General features: G+C 43.4%; 1 protein-coding gene across 3 annotated transcripts; it reads left to right on the top strand.

Moving 5' to 3' along the window:
* The first annotated feature begins 1,433 nt into the window (after positions 1-1,433).
* Positions 1,434-23,712, top strand: tdrd7b (tudor domain containing 7 b). 3 transcript variants are annotated; one of them, XM_071334393.1, is made up of 19 exons: positions 1,434-1,584; positions 3,050-3,262; positions 3,688-3,832; positions 7,143-7,374; positions 9,885-9,964; positions 10,552-10,802; positions 11,188-11,816; positions 12,536-12,731; positions 12,951-13,062; positions 13,185-13,387; positions 13,644-13,778; positions 14,299-14,382; positions 14,748-14,882; positions 15,390-15,503; positions 17,672-17,823; positions 17,978-18,195; positions 18,428-18,611; positions 18,834-18,994; positions 20,324-23,712. In XM_071334393.1, the coding sequence occupies exons 2-19, from the start codon at positions 3,050-3,052 to the stop codon at positions 20,542-20,544; spliced, it is 3,465 nt and encodes a 1,154-aa protein (XP_071190494.1). In that variant the 5' UTR covers positions 1,434-1,584; the 3' UTR covers positions 20,545-23,712. The 3 variants fall into 3 exon arrangements, with proteins under 3 accessions (XP_071190494.1, XP_071190496.1, XP_071190495.1); XM_071334395.1 differs by lacking the exons at positions 1,434-1,584; positions 3,050-3,262; positions 3,688-3,832 and adding an exon at positions 5,173-5,666; XM_071334394.1 differs by lacking the exons at positions 1,434-1,584; positions 3,050-3,262; positions 3,688-3,832 and adding an exon at positions 5,173-5,798.
* Positions 23,713-23,960: the final 248 nt, after the last annotated feature.

Raw genomic sequence — 23,960 nt, 5'->3', positions numbered from 1 at the left:
TAAAGTCAGAGCGTGACAGTACCCCCCCACAAAGGTGCGGACTCCCGGCCGCAAACCTGAACCTATAGGGGAGGGTCCGGGTGGGCCGGAGACCCCGGACTGGGGACCGTCGCCGGAGACCCCGGACTGGGGACCGTCGCCGGAGGCTCCGGACTGGGCACCGTCGTTCTAAGGTTCTGGACTGGGGACCGTCGTTGAAGGTTCCGGACTGTGGCCCGTCGTTGGAGGTTCCGGACTGGGGACCGTCGTTGAAGGTTCCGGACTGTGGCCCGTCGTTGGAGGTTCCGGACTGTGAAACGTCACCGGAAGCTCTGGACTGGTAACTGTCCCCGGTGGCTACTGGCGCACTGGAGAAGTGTGCTCTTCATGGTTGAATCCAAGTTTCAACTGTACCGGGCAGATGGCAGACAGTGTGTATGGTTATGGTATGGGCAGGCATAAGCTATGGACAATGAACACAATATTTATTGGTAGCAATTTGAATGCACAGCGATACAGTGACGAGATCCTGAGGCCCATTGTTGTACCATTCATCCGCCGCCATCACCTCATGTTTGAGGTGTGATTGGGGACATTGCCCTGTGTAGGGTGCTGTCTTTCGGGTGGGACGTTAAACGGGTGTCCTGACTCTCTGAGGTCATTAAAGATCCCATGGCACTTATCGTAAGAGTAGGGGTGTTAACCCCGGTGTCCTGGCTAAATTCCCAATCTGGCCCTCAAACCATCATGGCTACCTAATCATCCCCAGTTTACAATTGACTCATTCATCCCCCCTCCTCTCCCTTGTAACTATTCCCCAGGTCGTTGCTGTAAATGAGAACGTGTTCTCAGTCAACTTACCTGGTAAAATAACGGATAAATAAAATAACATTTAAAAAAATGCTTGCACTGCCCAATGGTCCCCCCACCCACTTCGCTTTCCCCCATTGAAAGTGAATGGCTTCTGATGTTTCATGGTCGTCACTATCTTCCATAGCCACAAAGTCGTAAACCCTGCCCATTACTACAATTTATTAACCTAACAATAACCATAGCCCTAACCTTAACCACACTGCTAACCTTATGCCTAACCCTAAGACTAAAAAGCAATATTTTGGAATGGAATGGCTTTGGAATCTGACTTTGTGGCTATGGAAGCTAGTGGAAACTATGTTTCATCGCCCCCTGTGCAAAGCTGCGAAGTTGGCCAATCACATGAAGTTAGCCAATCACATCACGGATGAGGCATAATTCATTTCTGTTTAATTTAAATAACAACATTAAACCCTTGTTTAGCATGATCTAGTCCAATTGTGGCATGTTTGCCTTTTTTTTTATCCGTTTGCATCAGTTTAAATGGGGGACTTTTATTTTGAATGCAAACCGCCGATTCCACAGTTGTTGCTCACGCTAATGTTGTTCACGACACACACACTAACTAACCACAAACCGGACGACTGGGAGACGCTTGGCTTGGTTCGACCGCAGCGTTGAGTGAGAGAGGGGATAGCTCTGAACAGTCAGGGTTAGACTTTCAGGGAGTGTGACGAGCAGGTCGTGAATAAATTAACCGGGTCACCATCCCCCGTATTCCTTCCCAGCAAGGTAAGAGTTTATTGAATGTGTGATTATTGAATTATTTCACAAAAATTGGAAAGATTTCAGTTTGATATTAGCCTATTTGTTGGCGGTGAACGCTTTGGATAAGCGCTCTTTGAGTGCCCCCAAGTAGTGACATGAGTACGGAACTCGATAGAGCGCAACGTCGCTTGACATGACACTTGGGGCTTGTTGCTGTTGGTGACAGTTGCAAATGCACATTTAGAATTTAGATTGTATTTTACAGCCTAATTTATCCCAAGAAATCCTTTGCTTTTTCGGTTTTTAATGTCCGCGAATAGAGCGCCAACTTTATCCAATTCTCCGTTGGCATGGAGGGTATGGATGTGACATATTACGTCACCACTTGTTCTGTATTCTCTGTGGAGAGGAAATCATGTGAAGAGAGTGGCACGAGACGCGTTCACTGACCTATTATAAACAATTTATCACGTTGACATATTTGGTTTTCATCCACATTGTATTTTGTATTCAGAACCACTTCTTAAGTCATAGGCCTATTTAGTAATATTTCTTTCGGTTTACAGTATTTACAAAAAGTCGAGAGAGCGTAAAAGAAAGTTGCTGGAGAAAATTGAGGGCGTGCCTTTCTGTGCAAAATTCGAGAACTGTCTGTATCTTATATCAAATCAAATAGTTGAAAATAAACACAAAATCCTCTTGCGATAAAACGACTCTACAATTATCTATTTGAAGCTAAATCAAACTGCATACACTGCAAATTCCAGATTGGGGCGTTGTGCAGTGTGCTGAAGTTATACACGAAACTGAATGCCCTCGATTACAGTGAAATGTAATAGTGAAACCTAATTTGAACATCATGAGAGAAAGTCAGTGCTTTCTATGTTTACCTGATATTAGTTTACAATGTGGGGCTATGATTTTAGTTTTTAACATGATTCGGTTATAGGCTACAAAAGTTGTATTTAGACAGTTACTAATTGTATCATAAACATCTATTATTATATATTTTTGTTTGACATTTGTCAGTGTCAGATATTGAACTTAATGGATGTTTATACTGAGGTTAAACTTCACTGAACTTTTACAAACTGGAGGGCCCGGTGCCAGTCTGTTTCAACAAAAACAGACTGGAAGCCACCAGAGAAACTCTAGATCCTGCTCTTTTCTCAGATCAGTGATGAGAAACCTGTTTGACAAGGCACCCCTGACCCAATGGACCAATCCTTTTTAATACAACAAATCTGTATTGTCCCCAAAGACAGGTTCAGAAACATAGGCCTACAACTATAGCTTCGTTACCATAGCAACTATTACCATGTTATTCCCACTTTGCTATAATGTAAAGTGCTACCAACCAGTTTGCCAGGCCTCTTCCCTCTTGGCCTCTATCCCTCCTTTGAAAAATAGGTATTTTGACTTCAATGGGACAACCAGGTAAAATAGAAATGGTCATATATAAAATGCCCTTGTTTTGTGTTCTGTCTAGATGGCAGACGTAGAGCTGGTGAAGAAGATGTTACGGGAGGTGCTGACGGCCAATAAGAGCGGACCCGGGGTGTCTTTGTCCCGCCTCCAGTCTGAATACAAGGATCTGACTGGTGAACAGATCCCTCATAAGCAGATGGGTCATGGCAACCTGGACGCTCTGCTGCACAGCATGCCCAGCGTGGTCCGCATGGAGCGCAACCGCTCTGGGGAGGTGAGGAGAGAGTGTGTGTATATATATATATATATACATACCTACATATATATACACATACACACACCAACAGAGAGATGTATGGATGAGCAGACAGACAGACACACAAACACACACACAAACTGAGACACTGAGAGCGGGGTACCACAGGGTACATACACTCTTTAGCTCACACCAGCTGGATGCTAATCGTTCAGAATCATTGACTTTTGAAAAACGTCATTTTCCAGCCAGCCAGCCAGCCGCTGGATAAAATGAACAGTTCAAGCGTTCTAATTATCCCCTAATTACCAGTTCAAAAGTCAGACTGATAATGTAGCTATTAGCTAACAGTTGTGTGTTTGTGTGTGTGTGTCTGCGTGTGGCCATCTTTGTGTGTGTGTGTGTGTGTGTGGGGGGGGGGGTGTTCTCTCTTCCCTCTCCAGATGGTGTATTTCACCTCGGTCTCTGGTGAGACTGCCCACGTCGCCAAGCTGGTGGCTCGCCAGCGTACCTCGAAGAAGACTGGACGACCCCAAATGGTCAACTGTCAGATGAGAGTGAAGCCTGCCGCCCCTCTCGTCCTCAACGGTAAGGCGCGCACGCGTGTGTGTGTGTGTGTATGTGGGGGGGGGGGGGGGTTCTCTCTGTCCGACTGCCTAAATCCATCTACTTTTTCCATAACCATTAGACTTGTAGACCTATAGAATGGCAAATTGGGTCTTATCTGAATAGAGGATGCTTATGTGACTGTCACTGAATGCCTTTTATTGTATTAGCAGAGAGGTGAAATTCAAGTGTTTTGAAACTAAGATTTCACCTCATACTGATTCCATGGAATGCCACCTTTTGGATCAAAACTGGGGAACATTCAGTTAACTTATCAAATTACACAGACACTTGAGCTTGTTTTTAGAATACGCCTGAACTCAATGCCCTACACGAGTTTGCAACGGGACAATGATGTAGGACAATGAATGTACTTGATATACAATTCTAAGTTGCCAGGTTGAAAGTTAATTTATAGATATTTATAGATATTTTGGGCCGGTCCAGAGGTACTAAGAACAAAAGCCTCGTACAAGACCAGACGCTGTACCGACACAGACACACTAAGAGTTTATTTTCAATATCCACCAACTTTTCACATTTGTGTTTTTTTTAATCAGAAATGATTACTTATGGGTAGATTCATGTATCTGTAAAATACTATTCTCAGATTTTTAATTCATAGATTTCAGATGTGTATGAAAATGTTTTTTTTTGCTAAATGCTATATATCCATTGTTTAGCTGGAATGGAATGTCCATATCCTGTATGTTTAACTGTGATATGTGGTTGTCTCACCTAGCTATCTTAAGATGAATGCACTAACTGTAACTCGCTCTGGATTAGAGCATCTGCTAAATGACAAAAATGTCAAATGAAAATGTTTTACATACAGATCTCATATTACTGTATTGAATGTTTTTATTTAAAATGTATAATTTCTAAATTTCTTTATTAAAAATGTAGTTATTTGTTATATTTGACTGTAAAACCTAGCAGGACTACTTATTTCTCTGAGAGTGAGGCGGATATATAGCATTTTGCAAAAAAAACATGATTATTTGTCGCTCTGAAACCATTAAGTGATAGATTTTAAACAAATACGTATCTGTCATTGAACAACCCCATTCCATGATTTGATAGTGAAAAAACACACCAGTCTCTTTCATAATTTCTTTATACAATATAAGCTCATTTACAAACATTTCAGAAAATGGGTATATAGTGTTTTGGAATGAAACTCTTTACACACACACACCGAGTTGCTGTACTGAGACACACACACAGTCGTTGTATAGACACCCTCGTTTGGATCAATAGTCTTAGCTGGGATCAGCCCCCGTTCAGGAAATGTGAAGGGAGAGAGAGAGGGGAGGAGAAAGGAGATTGAGGAAGAGAAAGGAGGGAGGGAGAGAGAGAGCGGGTGGGAGGGAGAGCAAGAGACAAAGAGAGATGGGGAGAGAGGGAAGGAGAAAGAGAGGGAGTCTAAGCGGACAGAGAGAGAGGAGAGAAGCTCATGCAGTCTCATCGCAGCAGCGAACAGCGGATTTAGAAGCAAACGGCGAGGTGCTGATTCACATGCCAACGCAGCAGCCTCTTTCTCCCTGCATTCTCTCTCCCTCCTCTCTCGCTCTCTCTCCTCTGTGTCTCTCTCTTCCTCTCTCTTCCTCTCTCTTTCTCTCTCTCTCTTCCTTCATATCTCCTGAACAGGGGCTGATCACAGCTAGGAATATTGATCCTTTCTGAAATAGAAAACCAAGGGACTCTGGGACTGTGATGCCGCTACTGCTGCTGTGTCTGCCGTCTCTGTCTCGCCACCACCGGTGTCGCCTCACCTAACCTCAGACGGCATGTCCCTAGAGGGGGAGGGTCACTGGTATGCATTGAGACAGGCCAGCGCGTACTGTAATTAGCTATAGCTACAGCCTATATCTGTGAAGGTGGTGGGATACGGAGGCTGCCGATGTTTGCTGCTGTGGTGTCTCATTCTCAGCAATAACAAGGCTTGGTGAGTACTAGGTTCTACAGAGGAGTGGAAGGGAGGAAGAGAAGAGTGGAAAGGATGAACAGTGGAGCAGGGAGGGAGGAGGAGACAGTCAGGCTGAGAGGTGTGGTGTGGTGTTTTAGATCTGTGCTGTTTGTTGTGTGATGTCATGTCAGCTGGGTTGGGCTGATATGGATGATTTCTTACCAGAGTGGGGCTCAGGCTGATGATGTCATACTAGGGTTGGATCGGATCAGAGCCTTTACAATGTAAATAGAAGGCTCTGGATTGGATAGGGTGTCGGAACTAGGTTAATTGGTAGGATGTGATGTTAGTGCTGCAGGGGTGTTCTTTGTAGAATATCTGGCATCCAATCAGAGCTTGGATTTTTTTTTAAAGAGTATGACGATGTCGTGATTGAGCAGATTAGGAATCTACGATGTCATCAGTTGGATGACGATCGCACTGAAGGTTTTATGACTTGTCAACCTTGCTTTAAGTTATGAAGTCATTGCAAAGTGAACTAGAAGGTATCAAATCAAATGTAAATCAAATCAAATCAAATTTTATTTGTCACATACACATGGTTAGCAGATGTTAATGCGAGTGTAGCGAAATGCTTGTGCTTCTAGTTCCGACAATGCAGTAATAACCAACAAGTAATCTAACCTAACAATTCCACAACTACTACCTTATACACACAAGTGTAAAGGGATAAAGAATGTATTGGTCACATGCACGTGTTTAGCAGAATGCTTGATGTATTCTATGATGTAGTCTATTCGCTGCACAGCAAGGCATAATAATGACAATGGTGAGATCTACAGTGACAGTATTAGTGACCCGGCTGTTTTTATGATTGACTTAAAGATAGGCAGACAGCCCTTCTTCAATGTCTTGTTTAGATGTATTATTTCTCCTCTTGCCAACTTACCTTTTGCAGGTATGTGTGTGTGTGTGTGTGTGTGTGTGTGTGTGTGTGTGTGTGTGTGTGTGTGTGTGTGTGTGTGTGTGTGTGTGTGTGCGTGCGTGCGTGCGTGCGTGCGTGCGTGCGTGCGTGCGTGCGTGCGTGCGTGCGTGCGTGCGTGCGTGCGTGCGCGCGCATTGCTTATCCGTGTATGTAAAGTATATACCAGGGGAATTCAAATTGAGGTACGGACTACGACCTTTTTTTTTGTTCTACCTGACAATTCATTGCACCCACCTGGTGTTCCAGGTCTAAAGCAGTCCCTGATTGGTGGGGCAGAATGACAAAAAGCAGTGGAGCTAGCTTCCAGGTCCAGATTTGGTTTTGAGGGATATATACTGTCCATATATATGTGTGTATTTCCTATCATCCTGACATCGCTATCTTTCTCTCCTCCCCAGCCAAGCCCAGAACCTCCCTAAGACAGCCAGACCATAGGGGTCGTGGTGTGGGGCGAGGAGGAGGAAGTGGAGGAGGCGGGGGTGGCCGGTCAGGGGGCCAACATGACTTTAGACAGGGGAGGGACATGAGGGACACCCAATCAGAAGGGAAGACTAATCAGAGTTCCAACCAGAACAAACCAACCCATCAGAACACCACTACCACCAGGAAGTCCTCGGTGCCCTCAGAGAGGTGAGTGGTTATTGGTGGAAACCATAGACTAGACTGGTTAGACTACACTATTAATTCTAATCATGACTGACATTAGTTAAATAGAAAATAATGGAGGGAAAAAACTTTTCTCCCCTTGGGGGCCTAGTAGTGTGAATAACTTTCCTCGGGGCTTGTTTAAAATGCTGTCTCTGTAGAATTACTCTCTAGGAACCAAAAATGAGGGCTTCTTATTTGGTCCCTTTAGGTTGTCGTGCTGTTATGTAAATAGTTTGAGTTTCTTCCTCTGTTTAGGAAATATTACCTTGAGTTGGAAGCATTGCCATCACTGTGAGGGGGGAAATTTTGTTCCATGGTCTAAGAATCAGGGAAATGAAAGGACAAAAAGAACTAAGACAAGGATTATTTATCTGTCAGTCACTCTCCTCTCAGTTTCTTTCTTTCTCTTTCTTTCCTCCTCTGTCCTCCTCTTTTTTTTTTTTTCTTCCTTGGTGCATGACCTGAATGAGAATAGAATCGTGAATGAAGGGCGCTGGAACCCAGTGGTTGGTTTAGTTTAGTGAGGCCAGCCATTTCTTCCCTCCCTCCGACTCTTCCCTCAGTCCCCCCCCCCCCCCCCCCCCTCTGTGCTTATTCAGCAGTAGCACCAGGGATGCAGCAGCCTCTCTCTCGCTTCCCCCCCCCCCCCTCTCCCACCTCTCTCTCCTCCTCTCTCGCTTTTCAAGCACAATGTGGCTAACAGCTAGCTAATGAAAACAACTGACCTCACCCCGACTCACTCTTTTTATTTTGTGTGTCATTGGCGCTCTCTAACCAGACAATGGACCACAGGAGAGACCGGAGTGACATGGCTGAAAGCAAAGGGACAAGGCAGGCTAATCCCTCTCCTATTCTACTACAGATTAACAGCCCAATGAATCAGCATATCTGTAGTAGTACAGTCTGGGCACTTTCATCTGACGCCTCAGATCAAATGCAGAGGGACGCGCGTGGGAGCACACAAACAAAGCAGCACGCACACACACACGAGAGCATGGACACACACACACACACACACACACACACACACACACACACACACACACACACACACACACACACACACACACACACACACACACACACACACACACACACACACACACACACACAAACACACTTTTATCTGCAACTAGAGGAAAAATCTGGGCGGTGCAGCCACTGATCGCTTGGCCATTGTCAAGTACTCACTGGTGGTATGTGAGGGTTTGTGGGGTCAATCACATTTTGGCCGCTCTCAAAAGTTTGTCTGGCTTCCTGTTAACTGTTGGGGCTAATACAATTGAACAGTTATAGCAATCCATCGTAGTTTACAATGTTTATTTTCGAATAGTTTAATGTAGATTGCAGTCAAAGTTACATCTCAGTTTTATATACAGTGGGGACAGAAGTTTTTTATTTTTTATTTTTTATTTTTTTACATTTTATCCCCTTTTCTCCCCAATTTTCGTGGTATCCAATCGCTAGTAATTACTATCTTGTCTCATCGCTACAACTCCCGTACGGGCTCGGGAGAGACGAAGGTCGAAAGTCATGCGTCCTCCGAAGCACAACCCAACCAAGCCGCACTGCTTCTTAACACAGCGCGCCTCCAACCCGGAAGCCAGCCGCACCAATGTGTCGGAGGAAACACCGTGCACCCGCCCCCCTCGGTTAGCTCGCACTGCGCCCGGCCCGCCACAGGAGTCGCTGGAGCGCGATGAGACAAGGATATCCCTACCGGCCAAACCCTCCCTAACCCGGACGACGCTAAGCCAATTGTGCGTGGGGGACAGAAGTTTTGAGCATATGCCCTCTCCTGATTAGGAAAAAACTCATAGGCTACAACTAGGGGAGTTTTTCCTGGTCAATCAGGCAACATAATGTTGTTATGACAAACTATTGGCCCCAATTATGTATGGCTGGGGTTGTGTAGCCAAAGAATGGCCTGTTTATGGTGCATCGGTACTATTCTGCCCGGCGACCCAGTTGTATAAGCGTATGTATTCATAATGTTATGTCCCTATTGTCTAAGGTCATTCTGGGATGGAGAGACTCCCATCAGAGAGCATTATGGGTAGTATGGTGTAATCAGAGAGGCCGTCAATAGAAATGGTATTTGTAGGAAGGCTCACCAACGCATGGACTTGAATGGGGACCGTTCTAGGAATTATTCTACTTCCATGAGGAGACCTCTAGACTATCTCAAGCCTCTAGACTCTAGAGCACATGGGTATTGTTTATGGAGTGTGTACAGAATACTGTAGAGTCTAGTCTAGTCTAGCACTGACTAGGTTGACTGAGTGATTTCGCTGGCTTCTTCCACCAAAGTTTCTGTTTGGTTGAGAAATGGGGACGCAAACTGAAACGATGTTTCCAAACAGGAAACAAACAAGCAAAGAAATTCAACACATATGTCTGTTATTCCTCCACTGGTTCATAAGTGTCTGTTTAGATGCAGTAGAAATGGCTCAAAGTCAACACTTCATTTTCTCTCTTTTCCTTCTGTGTAGGTCAGACAAAAGGATGACACTTCCATCCCGGTTCCAGAAGGAAGTGCACGCTCACCTATCCAGGAATACCCAAAGCAACAGTAAGTAGGACTCTGTAAGAGTGTCTCAGTGTATGTCCAAGAGCAAGGGTTTTCAAGGCACACAGCACGGCTGCTTTCATCCTTACACTCTAATCAGGGATGTATTTCCTCGTTCAGAGATGAGTCTTTACATCTGAGGCCTTTCCAGGTACTAGAACCTTATTCAAACAGTTATTAACAGAGGCTGGCCCCTCTGGTTCCTGGCCTTTAAATGACTGTCCTTTAAAACGCAACACATCTCAAAGCAAGAACGTTACAGGCCAGAGTTTAGCTTCAGGCTACAAACTCATGATGTTCTTCTTAGTAAAAAGATACAGGTCCAGGAAACAGACTGTTTCTTTTGTGTTACCTTGATACACCAAGAGTCTCTCGCAGTGTAACACGTCGTTCTTAGATAAGCTACACCTACTTTAGGTCCAGGAGTTTTTCTCTGGGCCCTAGTTGCCTGCTCAGGACAGAGTCACTTGACTTATTTACTCCATATCACCCCAATAACCAGGATATACCTGTAGAAGTTCGTACACATCCATGCCTAACCAACATACGCTTGACCTAAAATGTCTTCCTCCCTTTATTCTCTCCTTCAGCTCCCTCAAACATAAACGAGAGTGCTGGCTCTGGGATGCCCAAGCCGCAGCACTCCCCCAAGGACTACAACCCCTCTGCCGCTGGGAACTACAGCCCCCAGCAGGTGCAGGGGCGTCTCAGAGAGGTGCTGCACAAATACAGTAATGGCTTCTGGGTGTCTAAGTTACCCCAGCTCTACAGAGAACTGTACAAACAGGACCTGCCTAGCGAAGCGATCAAAGATCTGGAGCACTGGACACACGTATGCACTGTAAGTTATAGTGGATACTTTATTTACAGGTCACATATTTTAATGAATATGAATATAGGAAAGATAAATAAATGAAATGTGTTTGCAAAGTGTGATACTGATATTGTATAGGGGTGCATTGAGTAAATAAATGTTCCTATAGTTAGATGGATACTCATCAGTATGCTGAATTCAATCATCTGGTTTGCATGAGCAAAAATATTTGCATCTTAGACCTTTTTTTAAAAGTTGATACTCTCTTAGTCAAATATCCTGTAGGTCCCCACAGCTGCATAGCATATGGTGAAATACGTTCTATTATATGATTGATTACTCCTGTATTATTGTTTTAGATCTGCTGGTTCTATGTATCTGAAGAAGGATCTGGCCTTCTCTTCTGTTTCAGGTAGAGAAACCTTGCAGCAGTAACCCAAAAGAGTTACTCCTGTACCCAGCTAAACAACCAACACTTACACAGACCCCATCCCCTGTCCCTACCAGAGTCCTATCCCCTACCTCCGCCCCTTTCACTCCATCCACGGACATCAAACCCCAGTCGAAGCCCCCTACCAGCCCCCCTACCAGCACCATGAGCCCTCTCCCCCTCACCCCCCCGTCCTCCTCCCCCAGTCACCCAGCCTCCCCCTCCACCCTCTCCCCCGACTTGAAACAGAAGCTCGGGGAGCTCCTAGTGAAATACAGCAACGGTCTATGGGCCCACGCCTTACCCAAACTCTACTTGGACACGTACAAGACAAAACTCCCCGAACACGTCCTGGAGAATCTCTCGCTGCTCTCCGACTTCTGCACCGTAGACTACCCCATGCCGGACAACCCCAAGAGGGCCATCCTGTACAAGAGGACCAGGGAGGAGGAGAGCTGCAACAGGAGGGAGTCAGTGGAGGAGCGCAGGGCCAGAGAGGAGGTAGGGAGGAGGCTCAGTACCCAGGCTGTACCTCCTCTCCTCATCCCCAGGGAGGAGTACCCCTCTGTGCTGGTGGTGGAAGCTACCAATACCAACGGAGTCATACTTCGGTAAGAACCTCTGTAACAGGCACAGGCTGTTATGGCAGTTGTTTGGTTATGGGTGATTGGTACTGGCTCTGATGGACAGTTGTTTGGTTATGGGTGATTGGACTGGCTCTGATGGACAGTTGTTTGGTTATGGGTGATTGGACTGGCTCTGATGGACAATTGTTTGGTTATGGGTGATTGGTACTGGCTCTGATGTACAGTTGTTTGGTTATGGGTGATTGGTACTGGCTCTGATGGACAGTTGTTTGGTTATGGGTGATTGGTACTGGCTCTGATGGACAGTTGTTTGGTTATGGGTGATTGGTACAGGCTCTGATGGACAATTGTTTGGTTATGGGTGATTGGTACTGGCTCTGATGGACAGTTGTTTGGTTATGGGTGATTGGTACTGGCTCTGATGGACAGTTGTTTGGTTATGGGTGATTGGTACTGGCTCTGATGGACAATTGTTTGGTTATGGGTGATTGGTACTGGCTCTGATGGACAGTTGTTTGAACAGGGAATGGTTTGTTGACCAGCCCCTTGGTGCTGTTGGAGCTGGACTTACAGCACTGAAAATAAATGAAAATTACTTTGCTGTCCCATAAAATGTGGTTGTTCTCTCTCTCTCTCTCTCTATCTCTCTCTTCCTCCTCTTAATCGCTCCTAACCCCTCTCACCCTCTCTTTCTCTGTGTGTGTGTGTATCTGCTCATACCTGTGTGTATTAACTCGATCCAGGTACATAGGAGAGGGCTACTCCCAGGCCCAGGAGGCTCTGGAGGATGAGATGAGAGAGTTCTACTGTTGCCAAGACAACAACAGTCGTACCCCTCTGACCTCTCCAACCTCGGGTCAGCTGACAGCTGTCAGGGCTGAGGAGGAGGAGGAGATACTACGAGCACAAGTCACAGAGGTCATGACCGACAAGGTCAAGGTGAGGTCAAAGGTCAATTGGTTGGAACTTAGACAATGGAATTGAATAAAGATACATGGATTTCTATTGCTTCGGTTATTTGTCATATTAAACATCTATGGTGCCATGTTACTGATTTGAGGATAGGATGAGAGTTTATGGTTTGACATTTTAGAAAATGAATTACATCTCTCTGCTTTTTTCCACACATACTTTTTGTGTCTGTTGGCGAATCTGTAGGTTTACTATGTGGATCACGGGTTTTCGGAAGTCATCAGCAAGGCCAAAGTGTTTGAGCTGCATGATACGTTTTTCAAGCTGCCTTTCCAGGCCACCAAGTGTAAATTGGCTGGTGAGTTTTGATTAGAATTTTCAGTTATATATTTTTTAACAATAGTGTTGAGGGTTGGATTCCGTTTTCTTTCTTCTCAATGAAGTGTCTGCCTGCCTGTCTGTCTCTGTTTTCTTATCCAGGTCTGGAGACTTTCTGCCAGGAGCCTGCTGTTCTGAAGAAGTTTGAGTCCATGGCTAGCGGAAAGATCCTATTGGCTGAGATCCTGGAAAGAGAGCAGACCCCATTGGTGGTTCTGTATGACACGTCGCAGGATGATGATGTCAACATCAACGCAGCCTGTATCAAAGCCCTGCAGGACAAGACCCTAGCCAGCCCCCTACAGGTGGGCTACTGTTATTGTAATTTGCTGCCAGTGGGTTGAAGAGATTCTTGAGCATCCTTCATCAATACTGTACTAATCCATGTTTTTCAGTCATGATTATTTTAATCTTACGTAATATCTAAATATTAGCCTTGCCATTTTCAAACTTTAATGAACCATGGAACAGATTCCCAGATGCCAGATTGCACGTTCACATTTTTAAACAAGTGTAATGGGATCATGTCTAACCCAGCCATGGTTCTCTCTCCCCCTGTAGGTGAACAGTGCCTATATGAACGTGGCGGTGAGAAGTGTGTGTTCAGACGGGACCGTATACTGCCAGCTCCCGTCTCGAGGCCTGGCCAAACTCACGGAGATACTGGAGAAGACCGAGGCTTACTTCCACTCACAGGTACCTGTGTGTGTGTGGGTGCGTGCGTGCGTGTGCAACCTTGTGTATGTATGTGCCTGCGTGTGTGGTAGAGCCTCTGTCACTCATCCTTATACTCTGAGGAGGCATAGTGGCAGATAGTTGTTTCCAGATTGAGATTAAGGAACATAATCTGGGGTTAAGACACAGGCCACTTAATCTCATCACATGACACTGGAACTGACCTACTGGGACTGACCTACAGGCCACATACTACTACTACTACCTAGCGTAATCCCCAGTTATAATTCATTAAAACGGGTCAAATTGTTCCGATTATTTCAGATGCATACAATACAGATGTATACATAGCACAAGGGCAGGTTACATAATGTTATATGTATCTGGTATTTTGTTATTAAATGATGCATTGTTGTTATATAAAAACAATATTGACTGTGACAGTCACCATAGGCCTCATGTTTCTTTTTCCCTGTGTCTGTCTCAAGTTGATGACATAATCCTGCTCCATATTGATGACATAATCTCTTCTGTGTGGCAGGTGACATCAGAGTTCCTGGTGTCCAGACCGTTCTGTGGTAAAGGCTGTCTAGCGCGCTACAAAGGCAAATGGTCTCGCGTGGAGGTGAGATGGATACTATTACCTCAGAGTCAATACTGTATAGCTGATGTGGCAGAGACAGATGGATACGTTTTGCTAGCTGCTGCCAAATAGGAATGATGTCTACACTTTGGTCCAGAATGAAAACAAGTGACAGTTAATTTCAGTCCTTTATCCACTCTGGTCATAGGAGTGTCCTATCTTTGAGAGTGAGCCTCACTTATCTTATTATATCATTTGTATTATTTTATCCATCCCAGGACACCCTGGAAAACTGTGATAATTGTTGCTGAATGGACTGTCCTGGTTAAAAAAAATATGAACTGAGCTGAACTCGTTGTGTACAGAGATAACCCAGACTCATGACCTCTCTCGCTGCTTTCCTACAGATAACCAACCTCCATGGCAGCAGAGTCCTAGACATCCTTTTCATAGACTTGGGGGTCCAGGCCTCGGTGGAGGTGTTTGAACTGAGGGAAGTCCCTCCCCCTTTCCTACGCGACCTGATTGCTATTCCACCACAGGTCAGCACATGAGAGGACAGAGGAGGGATGGTGTGTGTGTGTGTGGTTTGTTATGAGCGTGCATCCTGAGGGTTTTGATTTGAAACAAAGGCCTGTAGGTGTTCAGATAGTCTGACATCCTGGTAAACTGACATGATGTGAATGGTAATATCCAACAATGAAAATACAAACAATATGTATATAAAATACTTTTTTTTGCTCAGAAAACTTGGGGGGACAAGTAAAACCACCCGTGGGCCTCTAGGTGGGGAACCCTGAAATAGAGCCTCCCACAATGCAAGTGATGTCTGCATGGTGCAGTTGGTGAAAAGCAACTGCAGCAACTTGAAGGCGACTTCATCAAAAACGGCATGATTTTTTTTTGAACCATTATGCAAATATTTTGAAAGGCGGTGACCAACGATGGTCATCGACTTGACTAAAGTGATCCGCTCGAACACGCCCACTCTCTAGGCAGTGAAGTGTTGTCTGGGTAATGTAGTCTGATGTGCAGTAGTCTCTCTCCAGGCAGTGAAGTGTTGTCTGGCTGACCTGGCTGTTAGTGGCGTGGGCTCTTGGACTCCAGACGCTGTTCAGTGGCTCCGAGACGCCGTGCTCAACTCTACTGACTGTAGTATGAAGGTACATGAACGCACACACATACACATATGCATACACAAACACATGCTGTAAATCTGCGCTGAGACACATGATATACAGTTGAGGTCGGAAGTTTGCATACACCTTAGCCAAATACATTTAAACTCAGTTTTTCACAATCCCTGACATTTAATCCTAGTCAAAATTCCCTGTCTTAGGTCAGTTAGGATCACCACTTTATTTTAAGAATGTGAAATGTCAGAATAATAGTGGAGAGATTTATTTCAGCTTTTATTTCTTTCATCACATTCCCAGTGGGTCAGAAGTTTACATACACTCAATTAGTATTTGTTAGCATTGCCTTTAAATTGTTTAACTTGGGTCAAATGTTTCAGGTAGCCTTCCACAAACTTCCCACAATAAGTTGGTTGAATTTTGGCCCATTCCTCCTGACAGAGCTGGTGTAACTGAGTGAGGTTTGTAGGCCTCCTTGCTCGCACACGCTTTTTCAGTTCTGCCCACACATTTTCTATAGGATTGAGGTCAGGGCTTTGTGATGGCCACTCTAATACCTTGACCTTGTTGTCCTTAAGCCATTTTGCCACAACTTTGGAAGTATGCTTGGGGTCATTGTCCATTTGGAAGACCCATTTGCGACCAAGCTTTAACTTCAGGACTGATGGCTTGAGATGTTGCTTCAATATATCCACATACTTTTCCTCCCTCATGATGCCATCTATTTTGTGAAGTGCATCAGTCCCTCCTGCAGCAAAGCACCCCCACAACATGATGCTGCCACCCCCATGCTTCACGGTTGGGATGGTGTTCTTCAGCTTGCAAGCTTCCTCCTTTTCCTCCAAACATAACAATGGTCATTATGGCCAAACAGTTCTATTTTTGTTTCATCAGACCAGAGGACATTTCTCTAAAAAGTATGATCTTTGTCCCCATGTGCAGTTGCAAACGGTAGTCTGGCTTTTTTATGGCAATTTGGAGCAGTGGCTTCTTCCTTGCTGAGCAGCCTTTCAGGTTATGTTGATATAGGACTCGTTTTACTGTGGATATAGATACTTTTGTACCTGTTTCCTCCAGCATCTTCACAAGGTCCTTTGTTGTTGTTCTGGGATTGATTTGCACTTTTCACACCAAAGTGCGTTAATCTCTAGGAGACCGAACGCGTCTCCTTCCTGAGCGGTATGACGGCTGCGTGGTCCCACTTGCATACTATTGTTTGTACAGATGAATGTGGTACCTTCAGGCGTTTGGAAATTGTTCCCAAGGATGAATCAGACTTGTGGAGGTCTACAATTTATTTTCTGAGGTCTTGGCTGATTTCTTTTGAATTTCCTGTGATGTCAAGCAAAGAGGCCCTGAGTTTGAAGGTAGGCCTTGAAATACATCCACAGGTACACCTCCAATTGACTCAAATTATGTCAATCAGAAGCTTCTAAAGCTATGACATAATTTTCTGGAATTTTCCAAGCTGTTTAAAGGCACAGTCAACTTAGTGTATGTAAACTTCTGACCCACTGGAATTGTGATGCTGTGAATTATAAGTGAAATCTGTCTGTAAACAATTGTTGGAAAAATGACATGTGTCATGCACAAAGTAGATGTCCTAACCGACTTGCCAAAACTATAGTTTGTTAATTAACAAGACATTTGTGGAGTGGTTGAAAAACGAGTTTTAATGACTCCCACCTGAGTGTACGTAAACTTCCGACTTCAACTGTAGTCATTGTTTTTTTACTCCACCAGTGACCATTTCATAATTTCTTGTTAAAGTTACCTTTTACTGCAGTGGGCTAAATCAGGGTCACACAGAGTGATTCTTGGTATTCTTAAACAAATCTATTTGAGGCAAAAGTATACACCTCACACACATTGTTATAGGCTTAAAAAAAGAAGAAACCTGTACCATGTCAGATATAGAGTTGAAATCTATTCAATTTTGATTTTGCATCCCAATATTACACTTTATATACATTACAGAAGACTGAAATATAACAAAACGGTTTGACATAGAAACACAGGATTTCCGTCATTCTTCATTAATATTCTTGATTAATTATGAAATTATGAAAAATATTAATAACATTCCACCCATGAGGCCAAAGAGGGTGCTTTTCGTCATTGACTGCAGGAAAGGGCTACAGTTGAAATCCTCTGAATTCTCTTTCTCTCCACCCCCTCCCTCTATCCCTCCACAGATAGCCAAGCTGGACAACACCAAGCGCAGCGTAGTCCATGTCTACCTGTTCACCGACAAGAACTTCCACGACCCCACGAGAAGCCTCAACCGCCGAATGGCCGCATCTGACCTCTTCAAACACCAAGGAGACGTCTTCCTAAGCAGCCACAGGTAGGGCTAGGAGTTGATTTCAAAATCAGTCTATTCCTGATTCCTAACGTGTGGAGTCTCCTGCCATTGTGCTTGACTCTCGTGGGGTTTGGATAAAGGAGAAATACACATTTTAGTGACAATTGACAATAAAGTAGATGTTATGTTATCACAGCCCTTCCAAGACCTCCACCTGTAACTCCACTGCCACCCTCACAACCACAACCACAACCACTCCCAGCTCCAATGGGACCAAGCCCCAGCTACGACGCGCCCACTCTGGCTCGGGACCCAGGCCAACGGGGGGTACAAGCACCACTCCTGGAACTCCCCCACCTCCCTCAACCACCGCCCCTATTAAGCTACCCCCGCTGCTGGACCTCCCTCCTGCAGGTCAGAGACATATATTTATATGTTTACATGCTTCATAATGTTTATTTTTTATCCGAAAATTAAAGTACTTGTGTTTTGTGCAAAGCTGTTTCCAACCTCCCGTCTGTTGTTCCTCCTTCCCATGTCCCGTTCGTTGATTTAAAAAGATTGATGCCCCCCCCAAAAAATCTATGCATCGTAGTGCTGAAACCTCAATGTCCTCAAACTCTCTAAATCTATGCCTCTGCTGCAGGTCACAACATGGATATCTATGTGTCCGTGGCCTGCCACCCGGGTCACTTCGTACTGCAACCCTGGAGAGATATGTACAAGCTGGTAGTTCTGATGGGAGAGATGATCCTGTACTATAATAAAACAGAGGAGAAGCCTCTCAAAGTGGAGAAGAATCAGATATACGCTGCTAAGGTGGAGAACAAGTGAGTAGAGGGAGGAGTGGGTGGGAATGGGTCTTGGGAGTATGTGTGGGAACTGTAGATTTCAAGTGTGTATGAGGGATTTGGGTAGGGCTTCTAGTAGGATAGTCTGACTGCATTCAATAATTTGATTAGCCATCTAGTTTATTCGGGCCCCCCGGGCTAAGGATTAACTTGAAATAACTAAATGAACTTGATTAATTGACCTCTAACCTCTGACCTCAGTTGGCACCGTGTGCTGGTGAAGGGGGTGTTGACCAACGGCCTGGTGTCTGTCTATGAGCTGGACTACGGTAAACACGAGCTGGTCAGCGGCACCCAGCTTCGCCCACTAATCCAGGAGTTCAGACAGCTGCCATTCCAGGGCATCACTGCACAACTCGCAGGTAACTAAGGAAGTGTTGCCCTCCCGGCAACCATATTATGTACCTTAGATTTTGCTATTCACCTCAACATAGCAAAGTAATCTACAACAAGTGGTTCTTGATATTGGCACACGTAAAAAAAAAATAGTTATGTCCCTCAAAATGGGTTCCTTTTGTTGTTGTTGTTGTGAACACACACATAAAGCATCCCTACCCTCACTCAGTAGTGTGTCACATGGGCCTTAAAAGGCCCAGTGCAGTCAAAAACATGACTTCCTATATTTTATATATATTTCCATACTATGAGATTGGAATAATATTGTGAAATTGTGAAACTTATGATAATGCTCTTTTAGTGTAAGAGCTGTTTTAAAAGACTGACGTTTCAGCCTGTTTTGGTGGGATGGCGTTTTGGTCTGCCTGGTGACATTACCAGGCGGTAAATGAGTTAATAGACCAATAAGAAAGAGAGTTCCAAACCTATCTGCCTATAAGAGCTAGTTTTCAGTTTTCCCCTCCCCACTCCCTGACAATCCTAGCCAAATTCTTGCTTAAGAAATGCTAAGAGGCTATTTTTGTTCCTTTTTTACCATTTTAATTGAAAACAATCACAGTAAGGTACTTAATTGTTACCCAGAAATTATTTGATATTGAAAAAAAAAAAATTGCATTGGACCAAGCTCCTTAACGTCCTGATAATTCCATGAATTCAAAACCTTGGGGAAGGGAGGCCTCTGGTGGCAACGATAGACATTGGCCGTGTCCGAATACCCATAATTGCATTCTAAATAGTAGGCTGTTTGGATATAAGAAAGTTTTATAGTATGTGAAATTTAGAACATTTTGTTTGCTTTAAATGCCAAGATGTCGGAATTTCATCTTGTAAAATTTGCTGCACACTATTGAGGAAAAGAATCGTCTTTTCACACCCACGTGTGTTTGACAATAGCTGATAATCAGAATAGGGGACACGCTCTACAGAAATGTATGAATGGCGGGGAACAAGCACGAATATGCATTAGATGATGCCTTCTCATTATGGATGAGTAGTATGTTCATATTTGTTGCTTACTACATACGTTTTTACTAAACATTACGTTCTGAATAGTATGTAGTAAGAATAGTACACATTATGTAGTTTTAGTAAGTAGAGGGCAACACAGATTTCGGACACGGCCATTGACTGGAGAAATGCCTTTCCGTTTTATGAAATTATTAGGTACTTTCGTGTGCCTTTTGTTAAAACGCTTGTTTATTTCTAGAATATTAATAGTTTTCAGCATTCAATGCTGATGTACAGTATACATTATTTTGGTGTAAGTCTATGTGACATTCTTACTCCACCAATAGGAGTGAAGCCGAGGCAGTGGTCGGAGGAGGCTTCCATCGTGTTCCGGAACCACGTAGAGAAGAAGCCGTTGGTGGCCCAGCTGGAGGCCGTACAGGAAGCGCATCACCCCTGGGACAGGAAGTTGACCGTCTTCCTGGTCGACACCTCGCAGGAGGAGAGGGACATCTGGGTGCATGACATCATGGCTGAGTTCACAGACGAACTCACCAAAGAAGTGTAGTTGGATAAACAGTGCATCTATAGTGCTGGTTATGGCAGGAACAACTAGGTAGGTCTATTCAAAACAAATGTAAAAAATATATATACACATTTGTTTTGGATACCTAAGTGTAGTTGGATGCTGGACTTTGCTGCGGACGTTGCTATGAGAAACCAGAACGCTTGTTGGGGTTGCTATGGGAGACCATTGGGAGATGGTGTAGAGATATGTCACTTAGACTTGTCATTTTGTGTTTGAGAGTGGGGTGACACAGTGACCAGTAAAACACACTCGCAGCAGCATGGCATGATATTTTCATCAAAAGCTCAATAATATCACCCTCGTGCTGACTTACCTTCAAGCTTTGCCACACAGAGGAGTTGTCATAGTAAACTGTTGAATATCTAGTCTTGATATGGGATGGGTTTCCCAAAGCCTTCGTAGCTAATAATATGGTACAGTACTTTGTTTCTCTGGACAATCCAGACTCACACCACTTGTTGAAAAGCAAGGAAAACATTGATATATCTGTTTCTCTCTCTTGTCCAGGTTGTGGAAAGAAATAGCAGTCAACATTAGCTACAAAGGATTTTGGAAACTCACCTATAGGCTAGTAGCTTTCATTAGGCTACAGTGTCTATATAAAGAATTTCTACTCTGGCTATACAAGCTATGGAAATGTATATGTGGTGCATTAGCTGCATTATCGATCAACGATGCACAAAAAGTATTTAACTCAACTTGTAAGAGACTGTGGTTGGTTTAATTAAAGGCCTTTACCAATAGCCTGGTAAAACTAGATTGGAAGGTGACCAACAATAGTTAGTGCGGCATTCGGTCTGTTATAACCAGGCTATCTTTACCAAGGTCTGTTCATGGGAATCTGATATAAAAGGTATGTATGTGATACATTATCTGATACATTATGTGATACATTATCTGATACATTATCGATCAGCAACGCACAAAAAGTATTTAACTCCACTTGTCAGAGGCTGTTGTTAATTGAGACACAGAGTTACAGTATGAAGGCCTTTACTTTACCCAGGCCTGTTTATTTGAATCTGACGTCATGAAGGTTTACAAAACATAGTTTAAAGGGATAATTCGGCAATTATTTTGTCCGTAGACCGCTTTCAAGGTAAGGAAACCAATAAGTAAATATGTTAAAATCACTGAACTATCACTTTAAGACATTCCCTCTAGTGAATTGATGATGCAAAGAAGCCATTGTTATTTCTTATTTCTATTTCCCGCTCATGTGACTTAGCTCGGTTTTAAAAACGTTGGTTTTAATTTATTTATTTTTAATTAATTGATTTTGTGTCGGACAACAAGACTTTCTGCAGATACAGTATTCTTAGACCAGGAGTTTTGAGTGACCCCGTGACCTGACCGAGGACATTTTTGGGGGCCCTAGCTACAGTATTAGGATATTACTGTACTATAGGGCCCAAAGCTTTTTTTCTGGTCATGTCATCTAGGTCGGGAAAAACTCCTGGCCCTAGATACACTGCATGATATGTTGGAAATTGTGCTGAATTGCGTGCACATTATTTGATAATACAATATATGCTAACCGGTAGTTGTGTTTACCTGACGATACTCTCTGGTTTACCGTTGGAGTGATGGGATCGTTGGAGTTTTACTGAAAACAGAATAATTACAGCCCAGCTAGCACATTTCGTTCCTTGGAAGTTGTGGGAACCTACATTTTTGTTTTCCTGTTGGTTCTGGGAACGAAACCATACGTTTTCTGACCGGTAAAACTGAATGTTTTTTTAACGTTCTAAGAACGGAGGTGAAAATTTTGCCTGTAGGGTGAAAGTCCATTTTTAGGTTGCAGGAAGGTTCTGAGAACGTTTTACTATGGTTCACTGAAAGTTTTTTCTCTGTGGTTTTATTAACGTTCTGATAGCGTAAATTATAGATTATTTGAAGGTAATTAAATAAGAAATAACTTACTTCAAACTTTCACTGAATGTTTCAATAAGACGTTTAATACCACTGCTAGCTTAGTTTAACTGTTTTAAACTCTAAGCACAGATAGCACACATGGGAAGAGAAAAGTATATATATGGTTACACGGCGTCAGTGAGATTTTAACCAATGATCTTTTGTTCTCTATCCATGGAATTAGTCTTCTACGCCACCAGGATGGAACTAGCATGCCATGTTTTTATTTTTAAGCTGTTCATTTTAGTCTATTCAAACAGACCCCATTTCAAAGGAAACATGCACTCATTAAGTTCAGGTGTGGCCAATTAGTGGCTACGGAAAACACACCTGAACACACTTAACAAGATAGAGAATAGAGAGAGTTTTGTTGATGCTAAGAAGGAAATGTATGTGTTTTTAAATAACATTATTAGAACTTTCTCTGAATGTTACTAAAGTTTCATTACATTTCCACAGAACATTGTTTCTTAATGTTCTCTGAATGTTCTGAGACATTTACTTTTAAATAGAACCATGAGGAAACCTGTAGTAAATGTTATGCTGAAGTACTGACATTCCCACAGGAGAACGTTGTTTCTTCACGTTCTCTGAGCAATTTGAGAACATGACTTTAAATAGAACCATAAGTAAACATGAAGGAAATGTTATGCTGAAGTACTGAAATTCCCACATGAGAACGTTGTTCCTTAACATTCTCTGAACTATTTGAGAACATTCCCAATGTCAAACCAGTTGGAGAATGTTCCTAGGACATTACCAACATTTTCATTAAATGTAGCCATGTTCTGTTCATGTTCTGAAATGTTTTGTCAAAGTAATGAAATACCAAGAAAATAACATTTTTGTCAAGTTCCTTAAACGTGCTGAGAATGTTCCAAATCCAAGCAACTATCCTGCTCCATTCCCAGAAAGTTGTGGGAAGGTTGTATGAAAAATAATCATATGACAACAACACTCTCAACAAGCTCTAAGAAACATATGGTTCTCAGAACGTTATGTTCTAGCTGGGAGTACTCTCACCTGGTCCCAGATATGTTTGTGCTGTCTTGCCAATTCTATTGCTACATTTGCTAATGGAGTTGGCTAAACAGTACAAACAGATCTGGGACCAGGCTATATTTCCTTTGCTTAAGGGTTATTATTTTATTTTCATTTTGTTAACCTAACATTTAGCCGTGGTTAATTGCATACAGTATGTACAATGTTTTAGGAATAAAGTTTAAAAAAGGAGAGTTTCAAATTTGTCAAGTTATTTGCAGAAGTCAAGTTTACGGGCTTATGGTTAATTGAGTGTGCTTGATACAGTTGGAAGTTTACATACACTTAGGTTGGAGTCATTAAAACTCGTTTTTCAACCACTCCACAAATTTCTTGTTAACAAACAATAGCTTTGGCAAGTCGGTTAGGACATCTACTTTGTGCATGACACAAGTAATTTTTCCAACAATTGCTTACAGACAGATTATTTCACTTATAAT

The sequence above is a fragment of the Salvelinus alpinus genome, chromosome 11 (assembly GCF_045679555.1).
Source record: "Salvelinus alpinus chromosome 11, SLU_Salpinus.1, whole genome shotgun sequence".
Classification (NCBI taxonomy): Eukaryota; Metazoa; Chordata; class Actinopteri; order Salmoniformes; family Salmonidae; genus Salvelinus; species Salvelinus alpinus.
The sequence above is the reverse complement of the archived record's forward strand: the minus strand, read 5'-3'. Positions and strand labels throughout refer to the sequence as shown.

What these genes read in the sequence shown, in the direction of transcription:
- tdrd7b (XM_071334393.1), top strand. Translation starts at nt 3,050, where the DNA reads ATGGCAGACGTAGAGCTGGTGAAGAAGATGTTACGGGAGGTGCTGACG. An exon ending in TCATGACCGACAAGGTCAAG is followed by an intron (nt 12,732 to 12,950) that starts GTGAGGTCAAAG and finishes GCGAATCTGTAG; the next exon opens with GTTTACTATGTGGATCACGG. An exon ending in GTCTTCCTAAGCAGCCACAG is followed by an intron (nt 17,824 to 17,977) that starts GTAGGGCTAGGA and finishes ATGTTATCACAG; the next exon opens with CCCTTCCAAGACCTCCACCT.